The sequence below is a fragment of the Salvelinus sp. IW2-2015 genome, linkage group LG36 (genome assembly GCF_002910315.2).
Source record: "Salvelinus sp. IW2-2015 linkage group LG36, ASM291031v2, whole genome shotgun sequence".
NCBI classification, from domain to species: domain Eukaryota; kingdom Metazoa; phylum Chordata; class Actinopteri; order Salmoniformes; family Salmonidae; genus Salvelinus; species Salvelinus sp. IW2-2015.
Window position 1 is genome coordinate 39,089,631 of NC_036875.1, and position 14,928 is coordinate 39,104,558.

At 43.9% G+C, this 14,928-nt stretch overlaps 1 protein-coding gene and 1 pseudogene across 1 annotated transcript in view; both read right to left on the reverse strand.

Moving 5' to 3' along the window:
- The window catches only part of LOC111959769 (1-acyl-sn-glycerol-3-phosphate acyltransferase gamma-like), a 28,688-nt pseudogene extending 28,466 nt beyond the window's left edge, over positions 1 to 222 (reverse strand).
- A 6,872-nt stretch (positions 223 to 7,094) lies between these two features.
- The window catches only part of LOC111959765 (pyridoxal kinase), a 25,059-nt gene continuing 17,225 nt past the window's right edge, over positions 7,095 to 14,928 (reverse strand). The window contains exons 4-11 of the mRNA XM_023981560.2: positions 12,964 to 13,047; positions 12,807 to 12,841; positions 12,597 to 12,682; positions 11,131 to 11,176; positions 10,922 to 11,033; positions 10,695 to 10,831; positions 9,063 to 9,129; positions 7,095 to 7,249 (exon numbers count right to left, since the gene is read on the reverse strand). Of these exons, the coding sequence (XP_023837328.1) occupies positions 7,137 to 7,249; positions 9,063 to 9,129; positions 10,695 to 10,831; positions 10,922 to 11,033; positions 11,131 to 11,176; positions 12,597 to 12,682; positions 12,807 to 12,841; positions 12,964 to 13,047 (680 nt within the window). The 3' untranslated portion in view covers positions 7,095 to 7,136. The remainder of the gene's footprint in view (positions 7,250 to 9,062; positions 9,130 to 10,694; positions 10,832 to 10,921; positions 11,034 to 11,130; positions 11,177 to 12,596; positions 12,683 to 12,806; positions 12,842 to 12,963; positions 13,048 to 14,928) is intronic.

A 14,928-nucleotide genomic window follows, 5' to 3' on the forward strand; every position in this document is an offset into this window, starting at 1 on the left:
GCTAAAGTTGACGTTACCTGATTTCGGCGTGGGCTGGATCTCCGGATTTATTTCAGTTTTGCAGATGCTAGGATTTTAACTAGTGCTGCCACCTTGGTTCCTTTTGGATTCCTATATAAAGTATCCTCAGTAGCTAGCTAATTCACTCAGGATGGTTGCTATTGTTTGTCGCTGAAGCTCCAACAGTGTGATTGCGGGCCGCAATTCGGGGCGTTCAAGCATGTGGGCATTCCTGCATATGCAGGAACGCCCCCTCGAGCATCCCATTGGTTCCTTCATGAACGCCCCCCACCTCGAGCATCCGATTGGTTTCTGCATGAACGCCCTTCTCGAGCATCCCATTGGTTCCTGCATGAACGCCCCCCCTCTTGCAAGACATCTTCAAGCTTGTGTGACTCTTTTGAATGTGGGTCAAAAGGGAAATGAAAATATTATGGGAGTTTTGCCCCTGCCTCCTGTGTACCGGAGTCCTAGCCGGTATAATACGAATCGTGGAGACCGCATCCAAGGTGTTCAACTGTTGTTTTCAACGTAATCTACTCACGTTCACATACGCCAATTTCCTGGACCTTCAAAATAAAATTGAATTTATCACATGCACCGAATACAACTGGTGTAGACTTTACAGTGAAATGCTTGCTTACGAGCCCTTCCCAACGATGCAGAATAGTAACTAACACAAGAGGAATACAATTAAATACACAAGAATGGAGTTCTATACAGGAAGTACCAGTATCAGATCAATGTGTAGAGGTACGAGGTACTTGAGGTAGATATGTACATGAAGACAGGGCAGATAATATGTACACATCTACCTCAAGTACCTTGTACCTCCGCACATTGATATGGTACTGGTACTTCCTGTATTTGAGGTAGACATGTACATGAAGGCAGGGTAAAGTGACTAGGCATCAGCATAGATAATAAGGTATTTGAGGTAGACATGTACATGAAGGCAGGGTAAAGTGACTAGGCATCAGGATAGATAATAAGGTATTTGAGGTAGACATGTACATGAAGGCAGGGTAAAGTGACTAGGCATCAGGATAGATAATAAGTGTAAAATAAATAACAGAGTAGCAGCAATTGATGAGTGTAAAAGTGTGTATGTATGTTTGTTTGTGCTGTGTCGATATGCATGTGTGTGTATGCGCCTGTAGTGTTTAAATGTGTGTGTAAGTGAATGTGTATATAAAGTCTAGTGAGTGTGCTTAAGGTCAGTGCAAGATAGTGCAGATAGTTTGGGTACCAATAATTCACTCTAGTAGTTTGGCTATCTAGCAGTCTTATGGCTTGGGGGTAGAAGCTGTCTCGGAACTGGTTGGTGCGAGAGCCGATGCTCCGGTACCGTTTGCCGGACGGATGGTAGCATAGTGAACAGTCTACGGCTTGGGTGGCTGGAGTCTTTGGCAATTTTTCGGGCCTTCCTCTGACACCGCCTGATATAAAGGTCCTGGATGGCAAGGAGCTCAGCCCTAGTGATGTGCTGGGCTGTCCACCCCATCCTTTGTAGTGCTTTGAGGTATAGCACTTTGTAAAAAGGGCTTTTATAAATACATTTTATATGATTTGATTGCCAAGCGGTGATGCAGCCAGTCAAGATGCTCTCCATGGTGCAGCTGTATAACCTTTTTAGGATCTGAGGGCCCATGKCAAATATTTTCCGCATCCTGAGGGGAAAGAGGCGTTGACTAGGGTGTCTGGGATGATGGTGTTGATGTGTGTCATGACCAGTCTTTCAAAGCACTTCATAATTACAGTTGTGAGTGCTACAGGGCGATAGTCATTTAAGCAGGTTACCTTGGAGCTCTTGAGAACAGGGACAATGGTGGTGAACTTGAAACATGTTATGATTACAGACTGGGTCAAGGACAGATTGAAAGTGTCTGTAAAGACACCATTCAGCAGGTCTGAGCATGCTTTGAGAATGCACCCAAGTATCTATGTTGAATCCGGTTTATACGGACCAACATCACATGCACACACCAACATCACATGCACACACCAACATCACATGCACACACCAACATCACATGCGCACACCAACATCACATGCACACACCAACATCACATGCGCACAGAGAACATCTTGAGCATTACGTCATTCAAAAGCATGGAAGACATCTTCGGCTGTGAGTGATGGAAAAAAAATCGTCCACAGCGACAATTATATGAATAATTCAATGGATGTTTTGTMCACAAAGGTGATGACTAAAGTGTCTTATTAGGAATCTAATCTGACTTCTCTATGTGGCCGAGTATGGAAATTGTCCTTCTGGGCCACGCATCAGTTAAACTGCAGTACTGAAGCAAAACTGTAGGAGCAGTTGAAAACGTGATTCTAGACCAGAACCCTGGCCCCTTGGGCGATACTGGTAGACAGTAGTGATGGGAAAACTAAGCTTCCTGAAGCATTGAGGCTTTCCAGCCAATTGTGTCGAAAATGCAGTAGGTTCATTACTTGAGGCTTTGATCAACACAATGTACACTATTGGCACCTGCTGGTCAAAAGAATTTAGAGCAGCCAAATTATTATAGATGACTTCCCACATGCAGTAGCGTGTGCACAGGGTAACAGTCTTCTACCGAAACCAATACCAAACCAAGGCGGTGGTTGTTCGACGAAACAAAGCTTTGGACGTCATAAATCATGTGCTTCTGATAAAAGTGATACAGGCACACTTCTCCGAAGTAAACAATTTTGATGCATGCCTCGGAGCTTCAATATCAAATGTAACATCACTAGTAGAGAGTGTCCTTCGCTCCCGCCTGCTGAATACCTGCTGTCACCTTCATTGACAGAACTGTGCGAAAACAGTGCCCGGTACACAGGTGGGAGGCGGGGGTGASATTGTGTCGCACCCGCCTCCCGCATGCTGTGTACTGGAGTCCTCCTAGGATTAGCCAGCTAGCTCACTGGTGTCAACCCCTTTCCGCTAGCTACTTCGGTACACAGCAGGCAGGGGGTGACACCGTGTGCTAGCTAACTAGCTATCTTGCTAGTTAGCGAACCGTGTCCTAGCTAGCTAGCACGCGGTGTCGCCCCCGCCTCCCACCTGCTGTGTATCGGAGTCCTCCATAGGACTTGCTAGCTAGCACACAGTGTATTTCACTCCCGCCTGCTGAACACCTGCCCTCGCTGTTGTTAACAGAACTGAGGGGATGAAGGATACTGTCTACCATTGTTGCCCTCGCCTCTTCTTCTTCTGTGGGGTTTATCGGCGGTTGGCATCCAACGTTATAGCGCCCCCACGTCCCGCCTGTCCTAATTTAAACAGAAATTTCAGTGCTGCTCTTTCACTGTATATGTCCATTAATATGTTATTAACATGTAATATGTGTCAGAAAAATTTCCTAACTACATGCAAATACATGCGTTTCTGCATCTTCCCGGGAGAAACGGGCAATCTACATTTCTTGGTTGTAAGCAAACCACAATATCCAGAATTCTTAGCGATTTCAGGACGTAGTAACGCCCTTGTCGAGGTGGATCCCTTTGAGAATGGGTGTCAACAGGTAGCTAGCGTTACTCACTGGACCAGTCACTTGTTTATAAAACATCAGCTTGCAAATCACTATTTACTTTCTTTTGTGTAGACAACAGTAAAGTTTAGTCGTGGTGTGGTGCTCAGTACCTGGATGTGCAAACTACAAGCAAGCACAGGCTGCTGGGGCAACATTTAATCGGTTACCTTACTAAGAACTCGAGCAGCGGTAACGTAGCTAACTTAGTTAACTAGCTAGCGAACTACATTTGTTTATCTAAACCAACATCTAGCTAGCTATCATAATACGCTGGCTAGACATTCCAAAGCAAATCAATMTARACTGAACAAAAATCTAAACGCAACATATAAAGTGTTGGTCCCATGTTTGATGAGCTGAAATAAAAGATCCCAGAAATTGTCCATACACACAAAAAGCGTATTTATCTCAAATTTTGTGCACAAATTTGTTTGCATCCCTGTTAGTGAGCATTTCTGCTTTGCCTAGATAATCCATCCACCTGACAGGTGTGGCATATCAAGAAGCTGATTAAACAGCTTGATCAGTGATAAGATGGTGCCGAAGAGGACGGCTGACGTTTTACATGCTCCGAACCAACCGTGCTATTTTGTTAGTTTTATTTTGTAACTTATTTTGAACATAATGTTCCTGCTACTGTCTCTTATGACCGAAAATAACTTCTGGACATCAGAAGATAAAAATAAAATAAAATTGATGACCTACGATTAAGATTATCCTACCAACGGGGTCATTAAAAACTGTAATATCTTATGTTTCACCGAGATGTGGCTGAACGACGACACGGATAATATAGAGCTGGCGGGATTTTCCATGCACTGGCAGAACAGAGAAGCTACGTCTGGTAAGACGAGGGGTGGGTGTGTGTGTCTTTTTGTCAATAACAGCTGGTGCGCAATATCTAATATGAAAGAAGTCTCGAGGTATTGCTCACCTGAGGTAGAGTACCTTATGATAAGCTGTAGACCCTATCTACCAAGACAGTTCTCATCTATATTATTCGTAGCCATCTATTTACCACCACAGACCGATGCTGGCACTAAGACCGCACTCAACCAACTCTATAAGGCCATAAGAAAACAAGACAATGCTAATCCAGAAGTGGGGCTCCTAGTGGCCGGGGACTTTAATGCAGGCAAACTTAAATCAGTTTTACCAAATTTTTACCAGCATGTCACATGTGCAACCAGAGGGGGAAAAAACTAAACAAAACTACATTTATTTAATTATTTTTTTTTTAGCCTGGGGGGAAAGTAACAGAACTTTAAAAAAAAATGATACGTTTATATCTATTTTTATGTTTATCTCACATATAATTTTTAATTATGCATTAAGGTGTCTGTAATAGAATAAAAGTGGCAAAAACAAATGTACACATGAATAGATGCATTTCTACAGCTTCCAAAGTATTATTTTACAATGGCGGAGTGCCAGGATGGAGGCACGGTGGCTTAAAACAGCGCCCCCTCAGTCATCTAGTGTATATAAAAAGCAATGGTGACAAGCATCGACGACCCATCACTAGAGAGCACCATCCCTCCCTCAAAAGAAAATCAGAGCAGAGAAGATATCAAACTTCCTGTCCGGTCCCTATCATTTAGCAGTTCCCATGAACTGAGACACAGCAGTTCAGATACAGACAAATGGAGAGAGACTTTTTAAAAGACAATTCTGGGAATGTTGCATTGTATTGCTTCATTGTTAGCCACAGTCAAGAAGATTCATGCTATCCCCTTATGATTATTGATGGTCCTCTGTACAGTCCAGGCCTGAGTAGCAAGGGATGGATCAGGGAGATAACTGTGTCTCAGAGGCCCTCTGCTGGTTACTGTAACTAACCACACCCTCCTCTACCTCCAGTGGGGCTCAGGTGTTGGTGGTGTAACCACAGACAGTGTTGTTGCTGGGCAGACACTCCTGACATGGTTASGGTCACACAACCCAAACAAAAAGCATGACGGGTCATTTTGGTTGGAGTTGCCTTGACACAGCAGACTGATCATCTTTACTTGGCCTGCCTGTTTATTTGGGTCGATGCAGGCTATCCACATTGGGATTAGTGCAGCGATCTGATGCTGTGAAACCTGACCCTATAATCTCACCAGAATACAGGCCCCCACCCAGACGGTAAAATGATTCTGTAATATTCCTCCAATTTATTTAATCTCCAACATTCACCTTTTGTGGCATCGTCATTTCCATTAGTTCAAGCACAAACAAAATAATATAGAAGATAGAGATTCACTGGTGGCATAAATCATTCATTTCCCAATACCTGTGGGATCAATTAATAGTGCAAAACAAAGCTAAAGCCTGCCCCTATCTACACTCTCTTATAGGACTGTAGAATAGAAAACTACTGATCTCACTGTTATCCCACTCAAGGGAGACATAGCAACAGGAACATGAGGRATAGAGGCCCAACTACAACAGAGACGGGTGGGTTTAATTAAAATAATATTTTATTATTCCTCATCATTTATCAGCTTCAGCTTTGGCATTTATCTTTCTAACATTGTATAATAAATATTTATTTCATTACCTTTGCAGGCATAGATACAAAACATTCAACGACGGTATTCCTCTAAACGGCTATTTGGCTAATGCCAAATTGTACTTCTTCCATACCAACATAGGCCTGTGTTCTAGTAACGATATGAAAATAGTAAGACAATCAAGACCATGAAAAGCATTCAATGATTAACATTAATAATAAACATGTTTATCAAGATTATCTGTGCAAATATTGTTACCTCAGTTAGAAATGTGTAAGACATTTAAGAATGACAAGAATTATTATTAGGACAAAGTACATTAATAGTAAAATAAATGTATGAATCATTCACATCATAAAAAGTATGAAAACAAAAACAAACAATTGTCAAACTATGAAATATTATACTTTTTGCCTAAAATATATATTTTTAAATGGACAATTGAAAATCTGATGATCAAACGTGCACGGATTAGTACTGCATAACATGCTTCATGGTAGCACAAATGTAATGCGTCACTGGATCTGATAAAAGCCTATGATGTATCACCAACCCATAACTGAAGCGCAGAGATTCTCCTGGTCAGCTCACATTGTCAGGGGAAACTCAGGGCCCATGCCAATACCTATGCCTTATTGAGGGCCAATCAGGTATCCATTCAGTCACTTCGCTATTCTGATGTATGGTAATATCCACAACCTGTGTGTGTTCCTCTAAGATAGGGTTTCTGAAACTATYGGTCGAGACCCAAAGTGGGCCCTGGGTAATGTGAGAGGTGAGTTATGAGAATACATCTATAAAATCACACACTATTCTTAATTTGGGTCGTTAGAGGATTAATCGGGTCACGGAAGGACGGTCAATTTCTCAACTGGATCTCAAGCTGAGAAAAGTTAAACAACCCTGCTCTAAGACCATCTATGTTTTCAAATGGGTGACAATGCTCAGGTCATAGTAAAGACACATGGCAGTGACTAAGTAAATGTGTGTGTGTAGTGTGCAGGTCAAATAGTCTGATGTCCATCATGAAAACAGTGCTCTCTACAAGATCCTATAAGGCAAGATGACACCTCATGATGTAAAAGTCCTATACGTTTATTTATGAGGCGTTGGGTGTTATAAGATGGTGGCCTCCACTACGATGTCCGGGTCCTCAATGTCTTTTTTGCTCTGGACCATCCTCAGCTCCAACTGAGCAGGGTTGGGTCTCTTACCAGGGCCGGCCATCTCTGATGGAGAGGAGGAMAGATGTTAGACTGGAATATACACTGAACAAAAATATAAAACGCAACATGTAAAAAGAGTTGGTCCCATGAGATGAAAAAAAAAAATCCCCAAAATGTTTCATACGCACAAAAAGCTCTCTCTCAAATGTTGAGCACAAATTTGTTTACATTAGTGAGCATTTTTCCTTTGCCAAGATATTCCATCGAACCTGACAGATGTGCCATATCAAGAAGCTGATTAAACAGCATGATCATTACACAGGTGCTGCTTGTGCTGGGGACAATAAAAGGCCACAAAAATATGTAGTTGTGTCATAACACAATGTCACAGATGTCTTAAGTTTTGGGGGAGTGTGCAATTGGCATGCTGACTGCAGGAATGTCCACCAGAGCTGTTGCCAGAGAATGTAATTAATTTCTCTACCATAAGCCGCCTCCGTCGTTTTGGAGAATTTYGCAGTACGTCCAACCAGCCTCACAACTGCAGACCACATGTAACCACGCCACCCAGGACCTCCACATCCAGCGTCTTCACCTGCGGGATCGTCTGAGACCAGCCACCAAGACAGCTGATGAAACTGGGTTTGCACAACCGAAGGATTTCTGCACAAACTGTCAGAAACCGTCTCAGGGAAGCTCATCTGCGTGCTCGTCGTTCTTACCAGGGTCTTGACCTGACTGTAGTTCAGCGTCATAACCGACTTCAGTGGGCAAATGCTCTCCTTCAATGGCCACGGGGGCGGCAGGTAGCCTGGAAGGTAGGAGCGTTGGGCCAGTAACCGAAAGGTTGCTGGATCGAGTCCCCGAGCTGACAATGTAAAAATATGTAATTCTGCCCCTCAGCAAGGCAGTTACCCACAGTTCCCTGGGCACCGATGATGTCGATTAAGGCAGCCCCCCACACCTCTCTGATTCAGAGGGGTTGGGTTAAATGAGGAAGACACATTTCAGTTGAATGCATTCAGTTGTACAACTGACGAGGTATCCCCCTTTCACTGGCACYCTGGAGAAGTAAGATCTTCACGGATGTATCCCGGTTTCAACTGTACCGTGCAGATGGCAGACAGCGTGTATGGCGTRGTGTGGGCGAGCGGTTTGCTGACGTTGACGTTGTGAACAGAGTGCCCCATGGTGGRGGTGGGGTTATGGTATGGGCAGGCATAAGCTATGGACAACGAACACAATTGCATTTTATCAATGGCAATTTGAATGCACAGAGTTACCGTGACGAGATCCTGAGGCTCAATGTCATGCCATTCTTCCGCCGCCATCACCTCATGTTTCAGCATGATAATGCACAGCCCCATGTCGCAAGGATCTGTACACAATTCCTGAAAGCTGTAAATGTCCCAGTTCTTCAGTGGCCTGCATACTCACCAGACACGTCACCTATTGAGCACGTTTGGATTGCTCTGGATTGACGTGTACAACAGTGTGTTCCAGTTCCTGCCAATATCCAGCAACTTTGCACAGTCATTGAAGAGGAGTGGGACAACATTCCAAAGGCCACAATCAACAGCGTGAAGGATACGTCGTGCTACATGAGGKAAATGGTGGTCACACCAGACACTGACTGGTTTTCTGATCCATGCCCTTACTTAAAAAAAAAAAAAAGGTATTTGTGACCAACAGATGCGAATCTGTATTCCCAGTCATGTGAAATCCATAGATCAGGGCCTAATTTATTTATTTCAATTGACCGATCTCCTTATGATCTGGAACTCAGTAAAATCTTTGAAAATGATGCATGTTGCATTTGTTATGTAGATTAGACAGTCATACAAACAGGCAAGTAGAGCCTTGAATATTATCTCACCGTTGGCATAGGTGATGGTCCTCTTGATAACATGGTGCAGGACTGAGACCGTCTTCTCACAGGCAGACTAAGAGAGACAAGTATGTTAGAAAAGATAGACTAGTCCATGGATCAAACCACATTTATTACATTATTAAGGATAATGTAGCTTGTTTGTTATCTCTGCATTGATAACCTGCCCAGTCCCCTGCATTACTGACCTTCWGGTCGTTAAAGCAAAACAGAAAACACCATCGTGTTCGTGAGAGTCTCATCTTTCCAAAGACAGGTCATAATATTTTCTAAGCCAAGCCGTTCGGACACTACAGATGATTTTGTGAGAAGACCGGCTTTTTCGGGATGTCTCGTAGTCTGACCAATCCAGCTCTATCACCTTTCACCACTGATAGGTGAAAATGATCTGTTAATTGAATGATTAGAATATTCCGCCCTGAAACATATAATTGTATGGAATTGATTAGAATGTATAAAATCATAATCAATAAATGTGTGGTCCTAGTCAGAATTAGGGTAAAGACAGTCTGTGTTTAAAATACCATAAAGACATATTGTCTGAGCTTGGTGCCGACCTGACTAGAGATTTGGGAGAGAACGGGGAGTACGTCTCAAGGACAAGGTCACTAATCTCTGTCGGCTGGGTAGCAGGACATGTGTGTGCGTATGGTTGTGTGAATGTGTGGGCGTGAGAAGTCAGTATAAAATGAATTGTTTTGTATTCTTGACTTTAGAACGTTCCCGTGAATAAACCTTTTTGACTATTTTAGCTGGGCCTCAGTCTGTTTCATTCGACCAYGATCTTACAAATTCTGGTTTGCAGACTGAGTAATATAATTAAATTGGGTTATGTACCATGAGAACATAATTCTCTTATCAACCACAGATGCGGAAGGGTGACATAGGCGGATTGATACCCATCCAATGCAAAAAAAAACGGACATATTTTTATGTTGTTGAGTTTGATACCCTCATAGAGAACGTTTAGCTCCTCTGCCGTCAGCACTTGCCCTTTCCAATGAGCATAACCTTGGAAACAAGAGAGGTTAAGGGTCAGAGGTGAGGGATCACCTTAAGACCTAAAGCATACTCAACTTTACTCAACAGACTGTMAAGTCTGTCGATGTCTGCTATTATCCTGAATAAGAAGTTCCAACAACAAAAGGGGCTGTTGTTTATGGAGGGAGAGTGTGGACTGGTAAGTTGGCCAGATGTTTTTTTAAGTAATTCCAGAGGCAGATTTGGTTTCTTAGGTAATTATAGAAACACTGATCTCTGTCATCAATCAATATATCGTCTGTCTYTGATCAGTTCTTCTTARGACCAGCAGGGGTCAACGTGAAGTAGAAGTCAGCGAGCAGTTATTCAGGTTTGGATTTGGTAGATTGTTGGGAGAGATAAAGAGGCTGAGAYACAATCAAACATGCTGACAGAGGAAGACTGACTACAATCTCCATTGTTAGACATTCAGTTACCTGCATCAATCATTCACTAGCATCTCTCCCTCTGACATTGGGCTGAGGACATAGCAGCTCATTGAAGAAAACAAGCCATTCACAACTGAGCAAGAAACAGGCCCAGCAACGATTCTAATCTCTAAACAATTCTAATAAACCCCCTGCTGGGGGTATTACTGACCTTRAGGTCATTGGGGTGGTGGTGGTTCCAGGCCAGCAGCATGGCAGTGAACAGGTCCCCCGTGCCCACAAACACTGCATCCACCTTGGGCATCTCAATYCGAATCTTCTGGGTGAACTTGCTCCCATCTGTCCTAACTGAGGAAAGGACACAGTGTCAGTATGAGTCTGTTACCTTTTAACATTGGCAAGTTAAACTTTCACCCTCCCTCCCGGCCCTGGCCTTACCCATTTTCTGGCTCCCAAGGGCCACCAGGAACTGGTCCCCATGAGGAGAGGTCAGGTCTGTGCTGGTGAGGACCACCGTATCAGGACCCATTTGATGGAGCAGCTCCATCACCTGAGAGGGCAAGAAGCCTTCATTATAAGTCAAGATTAAAACCATCATCATCATCATCATCATGTGTATTAGCTCTATAACGGACAATGGAACCCACGTCAAGAGCGTCTTTTTCTGTGCTGATCGTCCTCCCCGTCAGCAGCCTAAGAGACACACGCAGAGAGGTTACAGTACAGGCACAGAGGTGCTAGACATACTTGCACACATTCCCAATGTAATCCCACATTAGTCCAGCGGGTGTATTTTGCAGGCAAATCAAGTCAAGCTATGTGTGATTCTGAATACATAAACCAGGGCACAGTTCCCTTACAGGTTTGGTCTGCTGCTTTATGAATAAAACATGAGTTTGTGACCTATAAGAGTTATTATAAACTGGGTGCTTTGAGCCCTGAATGCTGATTGGCTGAAAGTCGTGGTATATCAGACCGCATACCATGAGCATGACAAAAAAATGTATATTTACTGGTCTACTTACGTTGGAAACCAGTTTATAACAGCAATAAGGCCCCTCGTGGGACTTGTGGGATATGGCCAATATACCACGGCTAAGGACTGTATCCAGGTACTCCACATTGAGTCGTGCATAAGAACAGCCCTTAGCCGTGGTATATGGGCCATATACCACACCCCCRCGGGCCTTACTGCTTCACTTTACAAAGGGCTAAGAACAGCAACCAGGTTTTTCTCTGAGGTAGTACTACTGTAGTAAGCATTGATGGTCTCATTACTGTAACAGCTACATTATGACATGTTGTGTAGCACTTAGCAACTTAATACATGTAACCCGATGTATCCTAGTAGCCACTGTACTCACTCTGCCTCAAACTGGTCGGGTGTGAGGATATCAGCCACTGTACTCACTCTGCCTCCAAACTGGTCGGGTGTGAGGAGATCAGCCACTGTACTCACTCTGCCTCAAACGGTCGGGTGTGAGGAGATCAGCCACTGTACTCACTCTGCTCAAACTGGTCGGGTGTGAGGAGATCAGCCACTGTACTCACTCTGCCTCAAACTGGTCGGTGTGAGGAGATCAGCCACTGTACTCACTCTGCCTCAAACTGGTCGGGTTGAGGAGATCAGCCACTGTACTCACTCTGCCTCAAACTGGTCGGGTGTGAGGAGATCAGCCACTGTACTCACTCTGCCTCAAACTGGTCGGGTTGAGAGATCAGCCACTGTACTCACTCTGCCTCAAAACTGGTCGGGAGGTGAGAGATCAGCCACTGTACTCACTCTGCTTCAAACTGTCGGTGTGAGGAGATCAGCCACTGTACTCACTCTGCCTCAAAACTGGTCGGGTGTGAGGAGATCAGCCACTGTACTCACACTGCCTCAAACTGGTCGGGTTGAGGAGATCAGCCACTGTACTCACTCTGCCTCAAACTGGTCGGGTGTGAGGATATCAGCCACTGTACTCACTCTGCCTCAAACTGGTATGGGTGTGAGGAGATCAGCCACTGTACTCACTCTGCCTCAAACTGGTGGGTTGGAGTATATCAGCCACTGTACTCACTCTGCCTTCAAACTGGGATTGGGTGTGAGGATATCAGCCACTGTACTCACTCTGCCTCAAACTGGTTGGGTGTGAGGATATCAGCCACTGCTACGACTTTGTCTCTGTAAACAGGCAGTATATTCTCAGGGACATACTGGAAAAGAAGAGGGTAGAGTGTTCATGAGTGGTCTGAACAGGACTATAACAATAATAATAAGAATGGACTATACGCATGGATAAATCTATAATAAAAGTTCTATAAAAGCATGGATACTAACCATAGAGCCTTGGTCTCCCATCACTGGATCACACACTGATAACACAAAGAAAGAAAATATGGAATACACTCACACCCAAGCTCTACATCCATCCACAACCTTGCTGAGCGTAGCTACCGTGTATGGGATACACAACTGTGTAGCAATAGTTACTCACCATATACCAGTTTGGGATTCAACCTCTTCAGCTCTTGAACAATGTCCACCACTGTCTCTAAGAAAGATGTGTCCCTGGTGTACCCTTGGGAAGAAGAGATCTCTGAGTTACGCAAAGGTCACTTCAAAAGTCACAAACCTCGTGTGTAAACTTAAAAAATAAATAAACGTATTCCAATCTTTACAGAGCTTAGGTTAACCCATAAGAGTCTAAGCTGGGCGATTTGGAATTTTAAGATCCCTTGAAGTAACAAAAAAATATAATAACAATAGTAATAATTATTATTATTATTTGATGACAAATTATATTTGTCCTTACTGCTACACTACATCTCATTCCATAATCATTAATATGGAGTTGGTCCCCCCTTTGCTGCTATAACAGCCTCCACTCTTCTGGGAAGGCTTTCCACTAGATGTTGGAACATTGCTGCGGGGACTTGCTTCCATTGAGGCATGAGCATTAGTGAGGTCGGGCACTGATGTTGGGCGGTTAGGACCGGCTCACAGTCAACATTCCAATTCATCACTAAGGTGTTTGATGGGGTTGAGTTTAGGGCTCTGTGCAGACCAGTGAAGTTCTTCCCCACCGATCTCGACAAACCATTTCTGTATGGACCTCGCTTTGTGCACAGGGGCATTGTCATGCTGAAACAGGAAAGGCACAAAATCATCTAGAATGTCACTGTATGCTGTAGCGTTAAGATTTCCCTTCACTGGAACTAAAGGGGCCTAGCCTGAACCATGAAAAACAGCCTCAGACCATTATTCCTCCTCCAACAAACTTTACAGTTGGCACTATGCATTGAGGCAGGTAGAGTTGTRCTGGCAGCCGCCAAACCCAGATTAGTCTGTCGGACTGCCAGATTGTGAAGCATGATTCATCACTCCATAGCAACGCGTTTCCACTGCTCCAGAGTCCAATGGCAGCGAGCTTTACACCACTCCAGCCGACGCTTGGCATTGTGCATGGTGATRTTAGGTTTGTGTGCGGCTGCTTGGCCATGGAAACCCATTTCATGAAGCTCTTGACGAACAGTTCTTGTGCAGACGCTGCTTCCWGAGGCAGTTTGGAACTCTGTAGTAGGTGTTCCAACCAAGGACAGATTACTTTTACCCTGCTTCAACACTCGCCGGTCCTGTTCAGTGAGCTTTTGTGGCATGCCACTTCGCGGCTGAGCCGTTGTTTCTCGTAGACGTTTCCACTTCACAATAACAGCCCTTAAAGTTGACCGGGGCAGCTCTAGCAAGCCTGAAATTTGATGAACTGACTTGTTGGAAAGGTGGCATCCTATGACGGTGCCACATTTGAAAGTCACTGAGCTCTTCAGTAAGGCCATTCTACTGCCAATGTTTGTCTATGGAGATTGCATGGCTGTGTGCTCTATTTTATACACCTGTCAGCAACGGGTGTGTCAGATAGTCAAATCCAGAAGGGGTGTCCACATACTTTTGTATATATAGCATATTAGCCCATACAAAATATATATACACACACACACTCGTAGCCAAAAGTTGAGAATGACACAAATATCAATTTTCACAAAGTCTGCTGCATCAGTTTGTACGATGGCAATTTGCATATACTCCAGAATGTTATGAAGAATGATCAGATGAATTGCAATTAATTGCAAAGTCCCTCATGCAAATGAACTGAATCCCCAAAAAACATTTCCACTGCATTTCAGCCCTGCCACAAAAGTACCAGCTGATATCTTGTCAGTGATTCTCTCGTTAACACAGGTGTGAGTGTTGACGAGGACAAGGCTGGAGATCACTCTGTCATGCTGATTGAGTTCGAATAACAGACTGGAAGATTCAAAAGGAGGGTGGTGCTTGGAATCATTGTTCTTCCTCTGTCAACCATGGTTACCTGCAAGGAAACACGTGCCGTCATCATTGCTTTGCACAAAAAGGGCTTCACAGGCAAGGATATTGCTGCCAGTAAGATTGCACCTAAATCAAC